General features: G+C 39.7%; 1 protein-coding gene across 2 annotated transcripts in view; it reads left to right on the forward strand.

Annotated features, from left to right (window-relative positions):
- Positions 1 to 23217, forward strand: part of JAG1 (jagged canonical Notch ligand 1) — a 37064-nt gene extending 13847 nt beyond the window's left edge. For both annotated transcript variants that reach the window (XM_080585525.1, XM_080585526.1), the window contains 23 exons: positions 4032 to 4286; positions 5272 to 5332; positions 9178 to 9308; positions 9624 to 9743; positions 10196 to 10309; positions 10871 to 10984; positions 11805 to 11918; positions 12320 to 12366; positions 12915 to 13088; positions 13607 to 13757; positions 14202 to 14366; positions 14897 to 15010; positions 15630 to 15743; positions 15854 to 15967; positions 16092 to 16208; positions 16716 to 16743; positions 16854 to 16939; positions 17744 to 17857; positions 18089 to 18198; positions 18281 to 18517; positions 18930 to 19061; positions 19523 to 19673; positions 20421 to 23217. In XM_080585525.1, coding sequence (XP_080441651.1) covers positions 4032 to 4286; positions 5272 to 5332; positions 9178 to 9308; positions 9624 to 9743; positions 10196 to 10309; positions 10871 to 10984; positions 11805 to 11918; positions 12320 to 12366; positions 12915 to 13088; positions 13607 to 13757; positions 14202 to 14366; positions 14897 to 15010; positions 15630 to 15743; positions 15854 to 15967; positions 16092 to 16208; positions 16716 to 16743; positions 16854 to 16939; positions 17744 to 17857; positions 18089 to 18198; positions 18281 to 18517; positions 18930 to 19061; positions 19523 to 19673; positions 20421 to 20878 — 3221 coding nt within the window. In that variant the 3' untranslated portion in view covers positions 20879 to 23217. The remainder of the gene's footprint in view (positions 1 to 4031; positions 4287 to 5271; positions 5333 to 9177; positions 9309 to 9623; positions 9744 to 10195; positions 10310 to 10870; positions 10985 to 11804; positions 11919 to 12319; positions 12367 to 12914; positions 13089 to 13606; positions 13758 to 14201; positions 14367 to 14896; positions 15011 to 15629; positions 15744 to 15853; positions 15968 to 16091; positions 16209 to 16715; positions 16744 to 16853; positions 16940 to 17743; positions 17858 to 18088; positions 18199 to 18280; positions 18518 to 18929; positions 19062 to 19522; positions 19674 to 20420) is intronic.
- Positions 23218 to 24509: the final 1292 nt, after the last annotated feature.

A 24509-nucleotide genomic window follows, 5' to 3' on the forward strand; every position in this document is an offset into this window, starting at 1 on the left:
CCACTTTTACTATTATTAGAGCTCATCTTTTTTCATGAAACAACAGCATTTCCAAAGCTACACAATGAACCCTTTCTTTGCTTTCATGTTCTGGAAGTACAATTGTCTTCAGACAAAATTGCCTCATTTCTCAGCAGTGCATTTGACCAAGTGCAGACATGTTCTTATGTATGTTCCTGATTTGCATTCCTGCACTAGCTTTGTTGTCGCACATCCATCTGTAGGTCAGTCACTTCAGTCACTGTAATGCACAAAGCCTTTTCTTTGTAGTGCATCATTCTTGCTATGGGAAAGCTGACTGTAAGTAAAGAATGTCTTGAACTAGTTAAGGAAATAGAACTACGCAATTGTCATCATATAAAGTGATGAGTATTTTTTCTGATGCCCAGGATTTTCTTTCAACCTAATTACTGTTGAATTGTAAGAATTCCATGTGGTAGCTCTTTAAAAAGCGAGTTTAGTAGGCTTTGTATATTTTGCAATAGTTCTAGCATCCTCCTGATCGTTAGGCGATCCTAGAGTGGCTGCTTCCTTCCCCCCCTACATTCCACTCCTCCTACGTTCCCTTTACCACATACTCTCTTGTCTCACTTCCAAGAGTGGCTTGCAGTTAAATTCTGGCCCTGTTGAAGTTGATGAGAATCATGCTTTGTTGGAGCCAATATTCAACGTAAATGGTTTTCTTACTCTGGTTCTTGTCTAGATTCCATCTTGCTACTGTCGTTTCATACATAAAGCTAATGGGGCTGACATTGCATCTCAAATGCTGTCAAAGAGCTATTGTAAATTACTGGTATCAGTTGCATGTGAATTCCAGTCGGGCATAAGAGACTTCAGCACAATGTAAACCAAGCCATAGCTGGAAGTTGTCTGAAACAAAGACTTTCAAAAATAACTATAGTGTTCTTGGCCACCCAAACTGCTTAGAAAAGTCTGGATTTTTTTGTGGTGTTTTTTGTTCTGTTTTGGGTTGGCTTGTTTTGTTGTTGTTTGGTGTCTTGGTTTTTTTTTTTTTGCTTCCTGATGCTGACTAGTTATAATTTCCAGAAACTGGACTGCTGAAAAGGAAAGGTGGGCAGTTGAAATAGCTGTTCATTGTATAAAAAGACAGATTAATAGCTTTGAAGTTTAGCCACAGTTAAGGCAAACAACCCTCTGACAGCAAAGTGCAGAGTGGAAGCTAAAGATGTACAGAAGGCCTCCCTCTTCCACTTCATCAATTTCTAATTGGTTAATGTTTCCGCTAACCTTTCTATCAAAGCCTGGGATTCTGAGTCGGATGATGTCAAGGGAATTATGAAGATCACTTTCTCTCAAGCCTGGCTGAGTTCTTGTTTTATTTACTTAACCAGCCTGCTGCTGTGGGATTGCTCATATAAAACTTAAAACGCTGTTGGTGCAGGCTAAGAATGGAAGAGTTGTTGCAATGCCTTCCCTGAAGTCTGGGTCAGCACACTTGTGTAAGTGCGCACTGACAGGTGGGAATAAGGAAGGGTGGAGAAATTCTTATGCAAGAAGGAACATGCCAATACTTCATTGTGAAAACTGTGGGTGATGGCTAATGGAAAGGGATCTGAAGTCTTTCAGACATTAACTTGAAATGTACGGTAGTAGTTTTATAGCATGTATCAAATGCAAGACATTTTAGCTGTGATTCAAAGTGAAACTACAGCTGGCTTCCTCTGGGCCCTTAGCAAAATGAAGTCCAGGGGACTAATAAGGATGTTTCCATTTGCATTCAGCCAGTGATTAAGGGCTCAAAAGAACTGGTGGCTGGAGTGAGATGTAATAGACATACAACAAGGACATGCTTCCTAATGAGCTGACAGATAGGGGAAGAATGATAGAGCAGAGGCAAGATCTCTTTTCCAAGGTGATTGTTTTTCTGGTGCCAAGGACTGAAATAGTTGTCAGTGTTACGTTCCCTGCAGAGAACAGGAAAAGACTGGAAAAACAAGTGTGTGTGGTGGTGGTGGTGGGGGGTGTTGCAAAACTAAGTGGAGTGTCATTCCCCTTCTGCCACTCAGAGGAGAAAACGAGAGAGCTGATTTACTCACAAGAAACAGGATGTCTTTATGCACAGACTTGGTACTTGGGGAAATGCATTCACTTTCCAACTATGCTGTAGATCGGGGTGTAATCTTGGCAAGTGCAGCAAAGCCATCTCCAGCACGCATGAGTGGAACTCTAATCGCTTGACTAGCCCCATTCAAGGCGGATAGATATGCATCTGCTTAAGTACCTCTTAGAATTAGTTAGTAATCTTGTTGATGAGATCTAAGAGCCTTACACCTGCACAGTGCAGGGCATGATATTGCTCTGGATATACCAGTATGGAAAAGTCCTCAGGCATCTACATTACCTGTGAATGGGATTTAAATTAATAAAAGACTGCATGCGTTTGAAAGTCTTAGGCATAGATGTGGGGTTGGGGGCTTAGTGCCAATGAATAATAAAAACTGATTTAAATGGAAAATATTATAAAACCAGAAATACCAGAAGGTGCATAAGAAGTTGTTGCCCTTAATTTCACACTGTAAACACTTGATGAATGCTGCAGATTTGAGCCAAGAATACTCATAAAAAAAATCAGTAAATGCTTATTGTGTGTATATATGTATTGACGCTCTTCTGTGGTTGTGCAGCTAGTGCTTTGACTTAACTACCCTCGAAACTGTAGGCAAGCAGGCAGGATTGATAATAGGTATCTGAGGCTTGCAAAGCATGTTTGGATGTTCTCTTTGAAAGCAACAAATCAAAGGTCCTTAGCAATACATTTAGAAGTATTTTACATGAAACACTGCCCGTGTGTTGTGTTAAGCTTTATGTAGCAACTTCATTAGTCTTCAACTCTGCCTTCCATAAAATCTCCAAACTTTCTTTTGTAATCGTCAGAAGAACTAGCTGAACATCAGTATGCTTTAATTCTTCACACTTGAATATGCTTGTACTTCATGCGCTGCTTTGTAACACGTCGTTGGCAAACTGCCCTTCTACCTAAATTTTTTCTGTCGCTGGATTGTGCTCCTGTATACAGAACAGTGTAGCCTGGTACTTATTTTTGTTTTTGTACGATGTCTGCAAGGATATTTTGGCTGTTTTATGATAAACTTTCATTCGGCAGTCAAGTGCTTGCTAGCAGCAGGTTGTAAGGCAGTGTCAGATCATTTAAGTCACAAGACCTGGACTATGAAGTGAAATACCACAGATATATACAATGTTCCGAGCTAATGTGAAATATTATTATTTCAAGCCATAATTTAGACAGTTGTAGGGCTCTGAAAGCCAAAAACCTTTTGCTGGAACTAAATGTCAAGTACGAAGTCTAAACTTTGAAATGCTCTATAGAGAGAAGGGGAATGTATAGCAAATATATGCACTAATTTGAGTTCCCTGCCTGGAGCTCTGGTGATCTTGAATTTTTAGTGTCAGCTAACATCTGAAAGGAGAACTTTCACGGTATTTCTCAGCCAAAACCGAGTGAGATCGCTGATGTCAACAATGCCAGAGTTGCTAGTTTTCAAACTATTGTTTACATCGGAGTCCCAGAAGACTGCAAACTTTTTGTAGTGCTTGTGTTCAGCTTGTAGACATTGCTTTATTAGGCTATTGTAATACGATTTTCTTGTAAATATTCCAGTCAAGAACAAAAGCAGTACCAGTAATGGAAAAGCAGGGGAAACTAAGTTATGTACCAGCCTACTGGAGCTAGGAGTAAAAGCAGCTGAATTTTCTCTAATCACTAACTGTAGGATTCTTATTGGGTGCCCTCACACTGAGAAAGGGTTAAGTGATTGGCAGGAACCTAACAGTCCCTTTAGACTTCAAGCTTTGTTTGGTTTGATAGGTATGTGTGTTTCAGTTAATGGTCTGCAGCTCCAGGGCAGTCTTATCGCACTTTCTAAAAGAGAAAATTAGTAAAATCAACTGGCTGCCTCAGAGTCTTGTCTGAAGCTAGAGACAGACCTGTGATGTGGGAGGCGATGATACCTAAACGTAGGTTTAACTCTGCTGTCTCTTCCAACATCTAGATCCTGATCGCATAATCGAGAAGGCATCTCACTCTGGCATGATCAATCCAAGCCGTCAGTGGCAGACACTGAAGCATAACGCAGGAGTTGCCCACTTTGAGTATCAAATCCGTGTGACTTGCACAGAACATTACTATGGCTTTGGCTGCAACAAGTTTTGTCGACCGAGAGATGACTTCTTCACTCACCATACCTGTGACCAGAATGGCAACAAAACCTGCTTGGAGGGCTGGATGGGACCAGAATGCAACAAAGGTTTGTGACGAGTGCCCGAACCCCAAATTATCAGCAGTCTTGGATAGGACTCGAATGCTTCGTATTCAGGCTGCGATTCGGTGATCAGTTTGCCCCGATAACAGGGCTGAGGATTGATGGGACAGTGAGTAACTTATTGCAGAGAGAACTAGGGGCAGGAGAAGACTAGTTTCTGCCTTGTTTTAAAATCTTGGAGAGATCTGACTAGTACTGGGTACTTAGCAGATGTTTCTCTGAGTATCCACATCTTTGCCCTTGGGAAGAAAACCCAGCCCATTAACTTCAATGGCAGTTCTGCTGCTGACTTCAATGGCAGGATTTCCCCTTTGGTGCAGAACTTCAAGACAAGCAGGAAGGAGAGACTTGTTTTAGAGCTGACCTGGCAAGTGCAAAGCTTTGGTGTTTGAAAAGTCCCAGGCTGTTTGTTCTACCTGAGCTGATGTTTAACATGTTTATTAGGGAATGGCAACTTCCGAAGTAATTTCAGAATGAGAAAGCACGACTCTGAATAGGAACAGACTATCAGTATGTCTTGCTGACTGAGTTTACCTGCAATTTGAATAGACGCTTGTCTTAATATCCTGTCTGTTCAGAGAGAGGTAAAAGTAAACCCAGAGTTGTTAAAAGTTGCTTTGAATTAGGTGGAAAGATGGGGAGAGTGGGCCAGTTGACCTGCAGAGAAAGGAAATTTATAAGCTCAAAGTGATTTGCAGCTCTCTAAGGTGAAATGCTTTCTTTTACATAGCACTATTCAGAGTTGTTTCTATGTATAGCTCCTCTGTAAAGCTAGCTGAGAGATTTTTGTATCACAGGGAGCCACCTACCTTAGCTTTCTTTTCTAGTAGACTTGTTATGAGGGACTTGTTAAAACCTTGGATTTAGTAGGATTACAATGCTGGTTAGAGATTAAAACCTTCCCACGAGTGTGAAGATGCAAGAAGCAGGCAGCACGCTGATACTTTTTTCTTTTTTATTTTTTTAACAGCTATTTGTCGTCAGGGATGTAGCCCCAAGCATGGTTCTTGCACAATTCCAGGAGAGTGCAGGTAAATGCTCCCCTCTCCCTCCTTGTCCCCTCAAATAATTAAATGAGTGATGCTAAACACAATAGGATTGTGGAGGGGAGGGTATTTTTGGGGTCATGTTTTTTACCAAGGCAAATTATTCATGCTGACTGGCCCAGAATAAGGGGGGGGGGGGGGGGGGGGGGGAGTAGGCTTTTAATGCACTGATAATTTTAAGAAGCTTTTGGTTTGTGAAATGGTGGCGTTTTGGGGGGGAGTGGGGAGGGATAAATCATGTGAATGCTGCCTAATGAGCACTAACTAATTGCTTCTGCATAAATAGCACAAATGTTTTGTGGGTTGTTTTTTTCTTTTTTTCCCCAATATCCCGACTAATAAGCTCTTTTCAACAACAAGCTTGAAGTACAGTGTGGCTTTTCTCTCTTCTTCTCCCTTTCACTCCTGTTTCCCCCTTCTTCCCTCCCACCCCTGGTTTCTTCCATCAGTAGGCAAAAGTCAAGTATTCTTTAGAATAGGATTAGTTAAATCTCTCGGTTCCTTTACCATTGTGAGCCAGGCTCCGAGTGCTGAGAGGTTAATAGCTGGGATGAAATCTTGTCAGTAGGCTCTGATGAATGCAGAATTTTGCTGCTGTGCTTTGAAGTCCGTTCTGTCCTGGCAAGGAGACAATGAAAAGCAGAGTTTATCCATAACCCAACAACTAAATATTTGGAACACTTCAAAATACACAGTATACATTTATGGCACAGGGAGGTTTTCTCCCTTACTAATACAGGGTTAATGAATATTAAATATGGATATTCTTGATCAACAAATGGGTTGCAAGTTGTTTTGTGTAACCTATTATCATGCCTGTTTGTATGTGATAGGGAACTGAGCCCTTTCGAAGGATATGCATCCTGTGTAGGAAGAGTTAAAAGTGAAGCTTGGGTATTCATGAGTAAAAAAATAAAAAATTAAAAGTCTGAAGGAACAGAAAGTCTCTTTTTCTTCCTAACAAACATACCGGTGCATTCTCCATTGCTGGAGACTTCTGCATGAAGTGAGCTGCTTTTCTTTCTAGATAAGCTGTAGTTCAAACATGAATTAAATCTGAGTTGTTTGACAGACTATGTTATATAAAAGGTCAGCCTTAATAATCACAGTGCTTCGTTCTTTGTCTCTGTAATGTGTTTTAAAACAAGACAAAATTTTGTCCAAGAACGTGCTTGAAAGTAAGGTAGGAAGTGACTTCTCGTCTTCCCCAAGTAATGTGACAAAATGAAAGTTAAGCCACAGGATGGGCTATTGTGGGTTAAGTTAAGTGATTTAAATGTTTAGCAGTACTGATATATGATGGTTAACCCCCAAAACACTGTATCTATACCTTTTTAAAGTAAAAAAAAAAAAAAAAATAAGCCTAGCAAGTAGTAAGAAGTATTGGGGGGCCAGATGGTAAGAGGAGTATATCAGTCAAGGCTACCAGTGATTTGTGCTTCTGTCATCAGAATAAACATGCATTGTAGGGGTTGCTGTCTCCTAGTCAGAACAACAGGCTTTGTTTCCAAATTTTTTTCTTTCCTTTCTCTTTCTAAGTCTCTTACCTCCCACTCACTGCACAGACATGCACTAGTGCTCTTATTTACTTAAGGTGCAACTTTCCCACACTTGATTTGCATAGTCTTGAAACAATGCTGTCCTTCTGGTGCTTTCAGATAACTTCTGCTTGCCAAGTTAGACCAATATCTTTAAAGTGAACACAGAAAAAAGATTTTATTTTCTTTTAAGTTTTGATGAGTCATATAGCCTGCATGTTATAAATGCAACAGAGTTTAAAAATAACATCCCAGCAGAAACTGCTCTGGGTTCTGGTACAATAGACAACTAGCAAACATTCTTAAAATATCCTTTTCCCTTTTGGTGCAAGTCACTTTCTTTAATGCAGGCCTGCCAACAAAACCAAATTCGCTCATGAATCATTATACAAAGAAAGTTAAATTTAAATTTCTCATGAGAAACTACTGCATATGTATTATTAAACAAGAATTATTACCATGAATCTTGTTCTGGAATTGATACCTAGCTTCGTAATAAATGCCTGTAGACTTTATCCAATTTTTTGGTATACTTAGATGCTGATCTGGGAGAAGAAAGTTGTATTTCTGGCTCTGAAGCTTATGGTGTTTTTTTCCCTGTATCTGTTTTTTTGGAGTTGTTTCTCTTTACACTTTCTTTAAAGAAAGCAATCAAAAAAAACACTTTTTAATTTGTCAGAAAGGAGTAAAAATCTAGATTTTGATGCTTGTTTTTGCAGGTGAGGTCAATTAGTTTTGCTTGTGTGCAAGCTCATAGGTAAATTGCTTTCAATGCAATACAAATTAAAAGGGCATATTCTTAAATTTTTATCCTTGTACAGGAAATATAGTAATAATGCACAGAAGGATTTTCCAGGAGCTACTTGAAAGAGGTTGTTTTGCCCGATCTTTCTTTCATGTTCTTTGCGCACAAAGAAACATAAGCTAGGACTAGCTTTTTCTATACACAAACTATTAAGAGTTTCCCATTGACATTGAATAGGCTGCAATTGAAATAGCTATTTTTTTTAAAGATTAATTAGGATGTAGTTTGTCATCTGAGATTTTTAGAAGGGAAGTCAGACTTGCCACTAGCTGTCTGTGATCACCCATTGGATAGATTCCTCTTGCTTTTTCCCATGAGAAGAAATTGCCTGTAAAAGAATGGTGGGGGGTATTATAAATAGAAAGCTTAGCTGACTTCTGTACCGTAGAGGTTTATTTTCATAATTTAGTGACAGCTTATTGCATAATTGCTGCTGATCAATTACTCTCAGGCCCTGCTAATGCAATACAGTACCTCAGCAGACCTTTGCTTTTAATTTCCAGTTTGTTTTCCTTGCTTCTATTATAGATCAACTTTAATTTGAAGACTCCTTTGTCTACTTTGCTAGTGAGAGCTAAGTAAAAGCCCAAATGAAGTTTCTTTTAGGGGGGCTTTACTATAAAAGAGCATATTACTTTTAAGTGTAGAATTCAGGTAGCACATTGATGGTAGCAATAAATACTTGATAGTAAATTCTTCTCCAGGTATGAAATTAAAGTTTCTTAGAATTTGATATGTTTTAGTTATTACCTGAAAAGAGGTTAGTATAAATCAAGTTCTGAAATGCACTGGCATCTGATCTTCTTTGAACACATGCAGAGTGCTGGTGTGTGCATTTTCTTTAATCTCTCTCTGAGTTGTCCAGGCTGTGTTTTCTGGGTATGACTTCTGGTTCAAAGTAAGTTTAGGCTCTAATAGAGCAGGGAACTCCTAATGCTCTGCTGCTGCCTTGCCAAGGGCTCAGAGATGGTGGTTATGGCTTAGCTGATCATCCTGCAAACCCAGCATGGCTGAAATGCCTGGAACCTTGCATTTATGAGGATCTCTGGAAAACTATTGTTTCCATGGACTGCCCCGCCCCCCCCCCCCCCCCCCCCCCCGCTCCCCCCAAATTTATAATGCACCCTGTCAAAGCCCAGAGATTGATTTGTAGTGCACACCCACCCTCTCTCTCGCATTTGTATGAGGCTCCAAAAGAGTATTATTGTGCTGAATGGCCTCATGCTGATTCTCTCAGAACAGTTATTCTTTTGTCAGGAGGCCAGCTACAGAGACCTTGGCAAAACTACTAAAATGTTTGTTTACAAGAAACCATCAAACAAACCTTGAATAGCTTCTCCCCCACCTCCCCAGCCTTTCTCCAAGCTTTGGAGTTCTACAGTCCTATCTATGCAGAGCAATTCTAAGGGGTTTGTTGTATGATTTTTTTTCCAGTTGTTTTCCTCTTCTGATTTTTTTTATTATTTTTTTTCCTCTGTTAAACGAAGGTGTCAGTATGGATGGCAAGGCCAGTACTGTGATAAGTGCATTCCACACCCAGGATGTGTCCATGGCACTTGCATTGAACCATGGCAATGCCTCTGTGAAACCAACTGGGGTGGTCAGCTCTGTGACAAAGGTATGCTAATCTTATGGATAGCAAAGTGTAACACTTCAGTTTTAACACTGGCAAATTTAATGTGGAGAGAGCACACACAGGAGCAAGGGAGGAAGCCTCCTGAAACGTGGTGGGAGGTTTTTGTCCTTTGGCTACTTAGCTGTGTGTCCTCTGCTGTTCTGGTGGTGTTAGCGTATGTGCTTTGCTCTGTCACGTCCTACTTGTGTGTGCAGACATGTTCTGTAAGGCTGCAGAGCAATAGAGCAAAGCACACAATTGCTAATGTTGCTGTTGTTTTTCAGCCATGGCTTTTTAACACTCCTCACCTCTTTGCAGATCTGAACTACTGTGGAACCCACCCACCCTGTTTGAACGGTGGTACCTGCAGCAACACTGGTCCCGATAAATACCAATGTTCCTGCCCTGAGGGTTACTCGGGACAGAACTGTGAAATCGGTAAGTGTTTGATGCAGCCCTTGAATTGCCACTGATAGTTTGTTCTTCCCAGCTTTTAATGGCTGTGCTTGGATGTATTTTAGGAGTTCAGGGGAAAAGTCTACTTCTAATGTTAACTATGATGTCTGGGCTCACTAAAAAGATCCAGACTTGCTTGTCCATGCTTCATCATGAACAGTCCGTATCTCTGCGCATCAGCCTTCTGCTGATGCAGGGAGATCAATACAAGTTCCCTAGTTTGCCTCTGATTCAGGCAGGTGCAAGTCAAGGGGTTGGTGAGTTAGCACAGAGGATGACTTCCTGCTAGCTGGTAGCTTTTTGATTCACTGCTTGCTCAGGATGGCAGTACGTCAAGGGTGGTGATGGTATATCCAGAGCAGAGGCATGTAGCGGGAGCAAGGGTGGCTTCAGGTGCTATAGTCTCTACCATAACATACTTTATCCTCACACAGCGGAGCATGCCTGTCTCTCTGATCCTTGCCACAACGGAGGAAGCTGCTTGGAAACGTCTACAGGATTTGAGTGTGTGTGCGCGCCTGGCTGGGCTGGACCAACTTGCACTGATAGTAAGGCCTTTGGAAATTGTATTAAAAATGCGCTAGCTTGCTTGTTTAGATCTCTCTCTCTAATCCCTGGTAAACATACAGGGCAGCCTACTGAACCGTTCCTAGCTTTAGCATCAGTTCTTAGCAGCCATTTCATATCATGGTAGACCCTCTTTTCTTATGCATGTACTGAGGTTTTTGTTAAATGTGAGGGGAAAGAACGGTCAATGGCTTCAGGAGAGAAGCAGAACGTAAAATTTGGGTAGTGTTCTGGCAAGTTGTTAAAATACTGTTTTGAGAGACTGCTTTGTATCAAAATCTGACTTTCACTTCCAGAAGGCCAGGGGTGTTAAGTTTCTTCCATTGTACTTTGAACTCCCCTGTCATACTACTACTTTTCTTTCCTTTTTTTTTTTAGAGGAGTTTTTTGCCAAAAATTGGAGTAGACCTAGAAATTCCATGCAGAAGTCCTGTTGTCTGTCTTGTCCTCAGGACAAATCCTAGTAGCAGCAACCACTTATCATTTACTGATGTTTGCCTGTTCGGTAACAGAGCTAAGCTTCTCCTTGTTCTGCATTACAGATATTGATGATTGTTCTCCAAATCCCTGTGGTCATGGAGGAACTTGTCAAGATCTAGTTGATGGATTTAAGTGTATTTGCCCACCCCAGTGGACTGGCAAAACATGCCAACTAGGTAAGAACTCCTTTTTTCTTCATCCTGTGTTGCTCCAGGTGCTGGGGGAGAGTGGTGGGGAAATGCAGGAAGGTTCATTGTCCAGCAGGCAAGGGCAGTCATGCTCTTTACTTCAGGCATGTTTATAGTTCCGAAGCCTAAGAAATGTAGAAAACTAAACTTCAGTGTTTGCGGGACTGGGGCCTAGAGCAGTCTCAAGGCATAGAGTGGCTTCTTCCTGTTAAAAGTTCTTTTGATGCATGCTGAAGGAAATAGTTAACTAAGCCAAACAGAAATACTTGAAATCATAAATGTATTGAAGTGGGGAGGGTGTATGCGTGTGCCTTCCAGTCCCACCCCCACATGTATTTCTTTCTTCAGCCTGTGAGAAAGTTGCTGTATGTCTTCAGCCATGTCAACTCCTCCAGGCCAAGGAGTTCACAGCTGGGTTCCAAAATGTGGATGATCTCACGAAGAATGAGCTGTCCGCATTCTTTACACAACACGCTAATCCCAATGACCAGGCTGCAGCACTCCTCCTTCAAAATGCTGGACTGAGATGTGTGTGTGGGGGGAAGTTGCTCTTAATGAGTGGCTGGGTAATTATCAAATAATTAGCGTAGCCTGTATGTTCTAATTGCAGAGAAATTGAAAGAGACTTCAGAGGCTGATGTATGATTGACTTTTGTTCGTTCAAGTCACGCTAATCTGAGCTGTATATTGCAAGTTCTTTTTAGGTCTGAATGAACTGCTGATTATTGCTGTGAAAACAGACTGTAGACTTTTTTCTTCTCCTCCTACGCTACAAGCCCTGCATTTGGCCATTCACATTGTTTTTCAGATGCGAATGAATGCGAGGGCAAACCCTGTGTCAATGCCAACTCCTGCAGGAACCTGATTGGCAGCTACTATTGTGACTGCATTACTGGCTGGTCTGGCCACAACTGTGATATAAGTAAGGGTCTATATCCTCCAGTTTCTTACAGGTTAATTGTGTGTGTATATGTGTATGCTCCACTGAGTTCTAAGCTCACGTTTAAACATCAGGCAGAGTCCCAGTAGTTGATGTTTTTAGAAAGGGAGTAGTTGGTGTGGAATGAAAATACACAATTTTATCAAACTCATTAGTCCATAACATAGCTATATTCCGATAAAGCGAGTAAAACAATGATGTGAAGTTTCACTATTTCTAGTAAAAGAATTGGGAAAGGTTCCCACCCATTATAATAACCTTATCTTAAGGAAGGCATGCAGGAAACTTGACAAAAGGTTTATCTAGCTGCAGTTTTAAAGAAACTTGAACTCTATCTACTGTAAATAAATTTTTGCTTTCTAACTACACTAATTTTATTGCAGATATTAATGATTGTCGTGGACAATGTCAGAATGGAGGATCCTGTCGGGTAAGCCATTCTTGTTTTATTTTGGCTTGCCAGAGACTTGCAGCAGTAACTAAAACATTTGAGTCTCAACACAAGTAGTGTGGAAAATAGCAATTAACTGGTATAAATTGTAATTTCTTTGCTTTAAGGGGAGAGGTTATGGCACGTTGAGGCATGTAGGGCTATGCATAGAATAGCAAAGGCAGAAAATATAACTGCAATAAAGAACTCATTTTCACTGCCAGTGTCACCAGTGAATGGGCTCCTTGTATAAACTATCTATTGTAAATATAGATATTTTGCTTTAAAAAGTAGATTAATGTGTCCTACTCAGAATTCTGAAAGTAAGCCATTACGGGCTGGTGTACGTGTATAGATGTATATTTTTTGTGCAACCCACTCCCCCCCCAAATATTCTTGCTTTGTTTTAATTTGAGCTAGTTTCTTATGTTGGCATTAGACATTGTAGGAGTATATGTTTTTGGACTCTTTTTTTTCCTCTTCTCTAACGAAAATATGTAAGGAAAGAGGAAAAATCCTTAACTTTAAACTTTCTTGTTCCTTCCCAGGACTTGGTTAATGGTTATCGGTGCATCTGTTCACCTGGCTATGCAGGAGATCACTGTGAGAAAGACATCAATGAATGTGCGAGTAACCCTTGCATGAATGGGGGTCACTGCCAGGATGAAATCAATGGATTCCAATGTCTGTGTCCTGCTGGTTTCTCAGGAAACCTCTGTCAGGTAAGAAGCATGGGTGAAAAGCAGGCCCTCAGCCAGTGGTGTTTCTACCAGCACTTTGTATCTGTACACTGAATACCTTGCATCCAGTGAACCATAATATAAGTTGTGCTTGATATCATTGTCAGCCTGCCAAGAAAGTGACTGATTAGTATATATTGGGGGGGTGGGGGAGAAACCAACAAAAAATTCTCATGGGCTGCTGAAGATTCTTTTTTTGTTGAACAGACTGCAAGTGTTTGCATGTCGGGTTTTGTTGCATGCTAACTATTAACTTTCAGGGGCTGTTTAATATCAAGACTGCTGTCTGTTGAAATAGTTGCAAGTCTAACTAAACTCTGTGCGTTATGAACAAGTCATTGAGGCAGTAGATAAAAAGGTCAGATTCCACAATGTCTGCTTGTCATAGTGAGGGAAAGCTATGATAAAACTTCTGTTTCACTCAGCCTTTCCCCTTTCTTACCCCCCCCCTCTTTTTTTTCCATTTTTATTTCCCTTTCCTTTCTCTGCACTGCTTACAGCTGGACATAGATTATTGTGAGCCAAATCCTTGCCAGAACGGCGCCCAGTGCTTCAATCTTGCTATGGACTATTTCTGTAACTGCCCTGAAGACTATGAAGGCAAAAACTGCTCCCACCTGAAAGATCACTGCCGCACAACTCCTTGTGAAGGTTTGTGTTGCCTTGCAGGTGAATGGGAATGACAGACAACAGTTTCTGCTTGTCCCCTGTCCAAAGCTGTAGCGCAGCCGCAGTAGGGGAATGAGTGGAGTAGACTTTGTATAAAGAGCCTGAATTTTGCCCTGTTTTATGCCTCTATTTGTGTGAAAAGATGAGCACTATTTGTAAATAGCAGCTCTTTAAAAGATATGTAAAGCATATGCTTTAAATAAGCCACTTTACTGTATATATTCTTGGCTGTGGAAGTGGTCCAGCTAACTTTGGATAAGACACTGATTATTTTATGCACAAATACTTGGTATTGTGTTTTTACTGTAAAGCTGTAGGCATATGCCTGTCTTTTAAACTTCCATCACTGGAAATAAAGACGTTGCTATTAATTTAAGAAATTGGATAGAATGGGCAATCCTCGCTCAGGTCTCTGTTTTTTTACAGTAATTGACAGCTGTACAGTGGCAGTAGCTTCTAACAGCACACCAGAAGGGGTTCGTTATATTTCTTCAAATGTCTGTGGTCCTCATGGAAAATGCAAGAGCCAAGCAGGTGGAAAATTTACGTGTGAATGCAACAAAGGATTCACTGGCACCTACTGTCATGAGAGTAAGAGCTAAAAAGACATGTTTTACTGTCCCGTACTGTTCTTGGAAAACTATTCCATCCTTTCCTCCCAGATTACTTAAAGGTTTTCTTCTTCTAACACACTGAACCTTGGAACTGTGTTAAGTTTTCATATCCTGGTTGGGCGAGGCAGATTGGAATTTGCTAGGCCTTGGGGAAAGTTCACACTAATGAACCTTCTGGCCTTGAATTGTATATTTTTAAAAACCTTATGTATACAAGGTCTGAGGTATCTAATAGTGGGGTTTAACAAGGATCTTACGGACTCCTGATTTCTTATTTTTACTTTTTAGTAGCAAATTGCTGAGTAATGGGCTCACTGCTTCATCCCTGCATTGTTTTTGAGCTTTTTATCTTATTAACTTTTATCTTACTTACCCCTCCTCTCAAAAGGAGAAGTGGGAGTAGCAGCAAATAGTCTTCAATGAGAAGATAAATTCTAGTAGCTATACTTCCAGTTTGATGTGTTGTTTTTTCCCTCTTCTTTCCTCCTCCCCTCCAAACTGTTGCAGATATTAATGACTGTGAGAGCAACCCCTGTAAAAATGGTGGCACTTGTATCGATGGCATCAACTCCTACAAATGTATTTGTAGTGATGGATGGGAAGGAACGTATTGTGAAACAAGTAAGTTAACCGTTCTTTGCAATAAGAACTCTTGGAGATGTATCAGGAAAGAATGGCCCGTACTGTCTTTCAGACGATAGCAAACAATGCCAACTTAACATAAACTTTGCTACAAAGGCTGCAGAGGACAGTGTCATCTTTTTTCCACTGAGTCACATGTCTTTGAATGAGAACTAAACCCAAATTACCACACCACCCTCAGAGTAGAACCTGGCTCTCCTACTGTTCAATTTTTTTGCTGTACCCTTAACTTCCTGTAAGAAACCCTTAGTGTAGAATATTAGGAAGGGCATATCCATATGTCATGCTTGTGTTTCCTCAGTCTTGAGGATAGGAGTAGGCACTCAACTCCTATCCTCTGACTGATAGGATAGTTTACATAATAGATCTTTTCACTTTTTGTTTACTGAAACGAAATGAAAACAAACTGGAGGAACAAGGTGAAATATTCCTTATGTCTATGACAGCACTTAAAGCTTTAATATACTGACCTAAGCATTTAATCCATGATAGAAACTCAAGCCAAAGTTAGGGATAGAACAGGCACCTTTCAGGCATTAAGTGTTTGTCAATTCTGTAAACACTGCTTAGCTTGTTTTTCTCTCCTTAATATATCTAGATATTAATGACTGCAGTAAAAACCCTTGCCACAATGGAGGAACTTGCCGCGACTTGGTCAATGATTTCTTCTGTGAATGTAAAAATGGGTGGAAAGGAAAAACATGCCACTCCCGTAAGTTCAGCAGTTCCAGAACATAACAGGCGTGCTCAGTTACAATGCTTAAACTTGCTGCATTGTATTAAGAAAGCACAGGTATTAAGGATAGTTTGGGTTTTTCATAGGTGACAGCCAGTGCGATGAAGCAACGTGCAATAATGGAGGAACATGTTATGATGAGGGGGACACTTTCAAGTGCATGTGTCCTGCAGGATGGGAAGGAGCCACTTGTAATATAGGTAAATACCCTGCATAATCACCAGGAAGCAGATGCAGCACTGAATCTGTGACCTCAGTTTTTCCTCTTGGCTCAGATTTGAGGGCTTTCTAATAACTTAGTGGCAAATCTCACTTCTGTTACAGCGAGGAACAGCAGCTGCCTGCCAAACCCCTGCTATAATGGAGGTACCTGTGTAGTCAGTGGGGATTCTTTCACTTGCGTCTGCAAGGAGGGCTGGGAAGGACCCACATGTACTCAGAGTAAGTCATCTCTGCTTGAACTTCTCCAGAGTGTTGCATGATGAGAACATTAGCTCATCCTGTCGCTCTTGGAGTCAAGATTGAAACCAGAAGGGCAAGCTTGTTTGATGTAGGCTTTAGCATCACCTGAATCTTTGTTTTTAATGACTTTATGTGATAGAGCCTTGACCTGGGCATGAGAAAGTTGCAAATGAGTTAAGTGGAGACAGATGTTGTCTTGTTTTCTCCCTGCATTCTTTTTCTACCAGCAGCTCAGTCTGCTTCCACTTTTTCCCTGTTAGATTCTTTTACAACGATCTCTTCCTGTGTACATGTGTTCCACAATGTAGTTAACAAATTTTGTGGTGGAAGCCTGGAATCAATTTAGTGGAGAATTTCAGCATATTTTTGTTAAAGTTGAGCTACGTGTAACTTGGGCATTAGGGGAAGTTCAGTCATTCTTTACTGACAGTAGAGTTGTATTAGCCAAAGTCTGCATGTTTAATGTTGTTTATCTTCACTTTGCAGACACAAATGACTGCAGTCCTCATCCTTGGTAAGTTTAATATGTTTGTCTTTCATCTTTTGCTTTTTTGCTGTCTTAAAATTCTAGATTCTATTTATTTGTAGTGTTTTTTTAATACGCATAATTACTTTTCTTTATAGTTACAATAGTGGCACTTGTGTGGATGGAGATAACTGGTACCGCTGTGAGTGCGCCCCAGGCTTCGCAGGTCCTGACTGCAGGATCAGTAAGTGTTTCAGTGGCTCTCTACTTTGATTTTTCTGTTGCTTAAATCTTGTTGCAAGACAATCAACTTAATGGAGTTAAGTGGTAGATCAGATTTATGATAGATGTCCTATGTCTTCCGTACTTATATCCAGATCTGTAGAGGATGTAGGGAAGGGCAGGAATTACACTGAAAATGAAAGAAATGTTGAATTCCATTCAGCTAAAGCTGAAGCCTCTTGGTGGGCAAAATGCCCTTCAAGATAGTCTTCCCAGTTAGAATATGTTTGTGTGGCACAGGTTTGTGTTTTGACATGAAAGCATGCTAGCCAAAAACCTTGTCAATTAATAATCTACCTACAAGCCCTGAGGTGATGTATGTACTTCCCTGTAATTTAATAATTACAGGTAGGAGGACACTAATACTATTTTTTTAAGTAACAGCCATGGAAATAGAAGTTTGGTAGTAGCAATACAACTGGAAAGGGGTTTAACACTGCTGTCAGTTGAAGAATTGAGTAGGTGGACAAAACTAGACTCTGTCAAAGGAGAGGATGCATGTTTGTGTGAGAAGGAATGTGTCCTTGCCCTTGAAAAGCTTAAGTAGCTGTAGGGGTCAGGTTTTGATCTTTGTTAGTACCATGCAGCAGAAACTTCAAAGAATTTGCTCTGCGATGTTGCTGGTGCTGCTAAGAATCTGCCCCTGGGTAGACACTAGAAAGTAAACATAAAGCTCCAGTAGGCGAATCCCTCTTGAGTTTTCTTTCTGTTGAAATAAAAGTATATTACAGAGTAACTCTTTTTTCCCTTTTTCTTCTCGTTATAGACATCAATGAATGCCAGTCTTCACCCTGTGCCTTTGGGGCTACTTGCATAGATGAAATTAATGGTTACCGTTGCATTTGTCCACCAGGTCGCAGTGGTCCAGGATGCCAAGAAGGTATTTCAGATGTCATAGCTGGTTATATTGCTTGTAGCAAGACCTGTATAATTGCATGTTAACAGTTTTGTGGTTGTATGGGGGGTAGGAGGAGTGCTAGGTTATTGTTGGTTTGAAGCAAATATGTTCATTGAAGAAGCAAGCTTATCACTGGGTTTAAAGGAACTTAATATAGGGGGTTTTTTCCACTTTTTTTCTCAAGCTTTTTAACTTTATTAAATCTGTCTTCAGTTACAGGAAGGCCTTGCATTACCACTGTCCGAGTAATGCCAGATGGGGCTAAGTGGGATGATGACTGTAATACCTGTCAGTGCTTGAATGGAAAAGTCACCTGTTCTAAGGTACAACTATGCTGTGTTTTGGGTTATATTGTCTTCATTCTGTAACCAATGGTTACTTATATCAGGATTTATTCTCTTCTAGGTTTGGTGTGGTCCTCGACCTTGTGTAATACATGCCAAAGGTCACAACGAATGCCCATCTGGACATGCTTGTGTTCCTGTTAAAGAAGACCACTGTTTCACTCACCCTTGTGCTGCAGTGGGTGAATGCTGGCCTTCTAATCAACAACCTGTGAAGACCAAATGCAATTCTGATTCTTACTACCAGGACAACTGTGCCAACATCACCTTTACCTTTAATAAGGAAATGATGGCACCAGTAAGTAGCCAAACATAACTCAGTATGCTGTGGCCCACAAGTGCTTGTTTCCCTAGTGTGAAACAACCTACTTGACTGCTAAAAGTATAGTAAAAGCTGATGCTCCTTCATTATCAAAGAAAACAGAAGGTATAGAAGGCTTAATACAAATTTCTACCCTAAATGTTTTTGTGTCCAGAGAAGAACAAAAGCTGGTTTGGAGGGAATTTTACACCCTCACCCCCTTCCCTTGAACTGTTACTTCAGGGCAAACTCTCTTCTGCCTTGATGTAAGCCCGTATATTTTATTTTTTATATGTATAATAAAATGCATATATCATTGTATATATTTATGTGTAGATATAAATAATTTTGTGTGTATTCATGTGCATGTATATTTTAAAAAAAAAAAACAACACTTTGTCTCCTCCAGGGCCTTACCACAGAACACATTTGCAGTGAATTGAGGAATCTGAATATTCTGAAGAATGTTTCTGTTGAATATTCTATCTATATTACCTGTGAGCCTTCACACTTGGCAAATAACGAAATACATGTTGCTATTGTAAGTATTCCTGGAATATGTTTAAATGTCTTAGTAGTTAATTGCTTGGATATAAGTATAACATGTGGATTTCATAAAAGTTGTAATTCCTGGCTTTGTCAGTACTTCTCATGGTTCAGTTTCCATCCCAGTTCTCTTTTAAGAACAGGGAAGAAATCCTGATTACATGTGCATACCTGAAAGCTACCCCCTGTTAGCAACTGTAATAGGGGACTAAAACACTTTCCAATATGCTCTCTTGAGCACTGCTTTTTGTTTTGTTTGTTTTAAGGATGAGGACAGAAATCTTGTAATATGAGTTTCTGCCTGTGGCTGAGATTTTTGTTTTGTTTCTGTTTTTGGTCATTGTTTTAAGTGTGAAAAGTACTGAGAGGCTTAACTGATTGTGAAAGTTTATAAGTAGCAGATTACCCACACATCTGATTTGGCATTTGGTGTTAATTGTATGACTTCTTATTTAGTCTGCTGAAGATATAGGTGAAGATGAAAACCCAATCAAAGAAATCACAGATAAGATTATCGACCTTGTCAGTAAGCGTGATGGAAACAACACGCTAATTGCTGCAGTCGCAGAAGTCAGAGTACAACGGCGACCAGTTAAAAACAAAACAGGTAAGCTTCCCCCGTCTCCAAGAGCTCATACGCTCTTCATGACTAGAATAGCCTTTCAAAGCAGGTGAAGCTTTTCTTACTTCTGAGATCTGTAGCAACTCTGAGTTTCTCTGCCTGTTGGTCCTGTTAAGTGGGAACAAGGTTTTGCACCAGGATCTTACTACTTTAAATAACATTTAAAAAAAAAAAAAGTTCTGCAAATGCTCTAGAACAGTGGCTTAACCCCTTAAAAGGTCTACAGCCCTCTCCATGGAGAAACAAGGAGGAAGAAAGGAACTGAAGTCTAGCTGGCTCCGAAAGTTCCCATGTATTGACCCAGTGATGACACTGTCCTGAAGTGATGAATTAAATGTCAAGGTCAAAAGCATCCAACTAGTTCCCCTATAGCACCAGGCAGGCAAGGGCATCTTACGGCCAGCCACAAACGGAGAAGTGACTTCAGTAGGAGCATAACCAATTGACCCCCAGGCCGGCAGAGCCATGGCAGGGCAGTGCAGCAGTGCCTGCAATGACCGTCTCTGGGGATGAGAGGAGGACTTTTTCCATGAGGGCTGTCAGTGAGTACTCAGAATACTAAACTCACTTTAAACACCCTGTATTCTAAAAGAGCTGAGGTTATCCTTACATTACTGTCTGGACTCCAGTGTATAAATAAGGCTTAAGAACTGAGATTTCTCTTCTTTGTGAAAAGCCTTGACTGGAACACTTTGTTTGCAGCAGGGTTAACTGGTCTCGTATCTCTTCCAGATTTCTTGGTGCCATTACTGAGCTCAGTCTTAACAGTAGCCTGGATCTGTTGCCTGGTAACTGTTTTTTATTGGTGCATTCGAAAACGCAGAAAGCAGAGCAGCCATACTCACACAGCATCTGATGACAACACTACCAACAATGTAAGGGAGCAGCTGAACCAGATAAAAAACCCCATCGAGAAACACGGAGCAAATACTGTCCCAATTAAAGACTATGAAAACAAAAACTCTAAAATCGCCAAAATAAGGACGCACAATTCAGAAGTGGAGGAAGATGACATGGACAAACACCAGCAGAAGGCCCGATTTGCCAAGCAGCCAGCATACACTTTGGTAGACAGAGATGAAAAGCCACCCAACAGCACACCTACAAAACACCCAAACTGGACAAATAAACAAGACAACAGAGACTTGGAAAGTGCACAAAGTTTAAATAGAATGGAGTACATTGTATAGCAGACAGTTGGGTGCTGCCATGCAGGGCCTTTAAATATCATTATAAAGGCACTCAAGAGCTTGTAGTTCTTAAACTGTTGTGTAATATTTGAGTCTAAGGCTATTATTTACTTAGAATCCCTGTGTTAATTTAAGTTTTGACAAGCTGGCTTACACTGGCAATGATAGTTGCTGTGGTTGGCTGGAATACCAAGTGCTGCATTTCACATCTATGCAAAACTAGTCAAAAGTGCCCTAATGTAAATTCAGCTGTAGCTGATACATCATGGAAATGTTTCATAAGGTATTACATAGCCTTATTACTCTTCCTTAGTGTTAACTTTTTTTTCTGCCAGATGTCCCAATTTATACAGTTTCTTTAGAATAATACATTTTATTTATATTTATTGAATCTGAGTTTTTTGTATATTGGTTTTATGGTGACGTACAACTAGTTCTGTATTTGAAAGTGCCTTTGCAGCTCGGAACCACAGCAACTATCAAAAATAAGTTTATTATTTATTTTTTTATTGTATTTTTGTTGGGGGTGGGGTGGGGGGAACTTGTCAGCAGTTGCTGGTAAATGAAGAATTTAAAGAGGAAAATGTGTCAAAAATAGAAGTTTGTATAGATATGTAAATAATTCTTTTTTATTAATCACTGTGTATATTTGATTTATTAACTTAATAATCAAGAGCCTTAAAATATCATTCCTTTTTTATTTATATGTATGTGTTTAGAGTTGAAGGTTTTTGATAGCATTGTTAAGCTTGTGGCTTCTTTATTTTGAATTTATTTTCTTGTTACATGTTGCCTATATGCCAAAACTAAGGTGTTCTAAAATAGTTTATTTTTAATAGGATGGGCTTTCATGCCTTGATGCTGGTTTTTGTACAATGTCAAACGTTTGAAACACCTTCCATAGTATCACTTTAAGACTATTTGTAATTACTGACTGAGGCAGTTTAGATAATTAGACTAGAAAAATTTTTTTTGCTGCTTTAGACTTGAAAACGAGTGACAGGCAGATAATCTGCTAAGAAGCAGTTTAAGGGAACAAAACTGAGCTATTACTTTATGTAGATGAAATGTGAGTGGTTGCATGTAATTAAAATATCAAATTAGCGCGTGAAGTTGGAAACACAGCAATCTTATTTTGTAAATTCTGATTATTTTTTTCACCACGAATATGTATTACTGAACCACTTGTAGATTTGACTTTTTTTGTAATCTACTGCATTTAGGGAGTATTCTAATAAGCTAGTTGTTGAATACTTGAACAGTAGAATGTCCAGTAAGATCACTGTGTAGGTTTGCCATAGATTACACTGCCCGCCTTAACAAGTGAGGAAATCAAAGTGCTATTACAATGTTTAAGATCAAAAGGCTTATAAACATAGTAATCTCAGTGGTTAACCACTGAGATCATGAAGATACCTTGTATTGTGATATTAGTGTTATATGAAAATGCATCTTTGATGTGTTGTTCCTGGCAATAAATCTTGAAAAGTAATATTTATTAAATTTTTTGTATGAAAACATAAATCAGCGTGGAGATTATTGAGCTTTGGAGGCACTCCTGACTAGTCAGTTGTGCAAAAACAGTGGCAAGTGTTGGTCTGTGTTTCTAAGACCTGCCACTGGTTTTGGTGAAGTCAGGTTTCTTGCTAGATGATTACGTGTTTCTGGCTGGCTTTAAATCAAATTGAAGGGGTTTGAAAGCAACTTGTCCCTTGTTCTCAGTGTCTTTTGCCTAATGTACCTCCATGTACTTTTGAGAGAATGATGATGTGACTGGGATTGTGCAACTATTTACTTGGCATGGGCCAATGAGCTACCACCAGATAGTAACCAAATCTAAGTAGCTAGGCAAGGTACAAACTGCTGACCTGAATGGGAAAGGATCCATAGATTATGATGATTCCTAGTGGGCAAAAAGTGCTTTGAGAAGCATAAACTAAACTCTTAAAACATTCTAAAATGGCTTAATGTTTAACTAATGCAGTCCCTCCCACTTTAGAGGGACTGGGTGTGGAAGTATGGGCCAGTTGTATGATAGCCTGCTCTTTATTTTAGCACGCTTTCCTGATGAAGCTGCAACTTTGCCTTGTTAAAGCTGAAGGAGAAAATTGACAGTATGTAACAAGCTTACCTGGAAAATAATATAAAATAGAGTTGGGTTCCTCCTTGTATTTAAACCACTCCACTGCAAGACCCAGGCCTTTTCTTCCATATTTGTTTGTAGTAAATACATACTATAAGATTGCTGTAATATGAACACTTGAAAATAATCTGAGTGCAAGACATATTGTTCTGTACTGTTCTTACAGCCATCTTAAAAAAAAAATTGTTAAAAATCTCTTTAGTGTTACTTTTTATTTCAAGCCCACTTTAAAATGAGATTTCTAACTTGTTGCTACACTACCTTGAAAGGGGTACTGCTCTTACTCTTCACAATTGCATGCCACATAACTTTAGTGGAGAATCATCAGTTTACTGCTGAACAGGAAGTCAACAAGATTAGCTTCATCTGACCACTTCAATAATACTTAATCAAACAAATCCCACAACTATTTTTTTCCCTTTGTTCCCAGACTTCTACAATCTGCAATAAAGCAAACGAGTCATGTCTAAAAAAGCCACTTACAGATAATAGAGTCTTCCAGCCAGCTTTGAAGCACAAAGTGAGGCTATTAACTGAATGGATTTTTGTACTAGAACGCTGTATTAGCCATCTTCCTCTACAAGCCCACTGTTCACAGAGATGGTGCTTTCAATGATGCAGAAACCAACTACTGTTTCTGAATGACTGAAGCATTTACACCTGAAGTTGTAGGAATAAACCCTTCTATTAGGCAAAAGAAGGAAACAACTAGGAATTCTTCTAGTCTCAGGGAATATGTTTGTGACAGGTTACTTCAAAACATGCAGAGTCAAATTCTAATTAGACTTAATCAGCTAATACAGTGACAAAGCTGTTCAGAGCTCCAAAGACTCTGTGTAGAGCAAAAGCTGGGTTCTTCAAATTCCAAAATGTTTTTAAAATTTTGAGCACAGTATTAATTAATTAATTAATTAATTTCCAGCCCTTGCAGGGGTCACCATACTGACCATGCAAAGGTTTTGTGATTGCACTGTTTCTCCATACACAACCTATTTTTCCTATATAACTAATTTCATTGCTATATCATAGTGTTATAAAACTAGAGCAGTACAAATTGTACAGGGAGAGAGAAGAGTGAGGGAATTCTGTTAAAATTCTATAAAGATATTTTAAAATTATATCCTCGTATCTCAGTGCTAGCTTCAAAATTTACACTGGTGAATTTACAAAAAAACAATCTTCCAAAACCCAGAACCACCACCAAATTGGGGGTTGGTATATGAAGTGTTTTACATTGTGATAAAAATAAATAGAAACATGGAAGTTTACGGCTTTCCCATTAGAATATCAAGGCACATGTATTTTTGTGGAAACCGTACTTTGCCAGTTCACAGTTTACTACTCTGGGAAGATACATTCTGTTTAGTCAGGAGAAGTTTCCTGCTGTTAGTTTGTGTTAATTCTTTGGATCCTTATCCATCTAAGAACGAAAAATGTGTGCTTCCTGAGCTGCCATTTAAATATAAGAACCTTAAAAATAAATTACTC

The sequence above is a fragment of the Anser brachyrhynchus genome, assembly GCF_964034855.1.
Source record: "Anser brachyrhynchus genome assembly, chromosome: 3".
NCBI lineage: Eukaryota > Metazoa > Chordata > Aves > Anseriformes > Anatidae > Anser > Anser brachyrhynchus.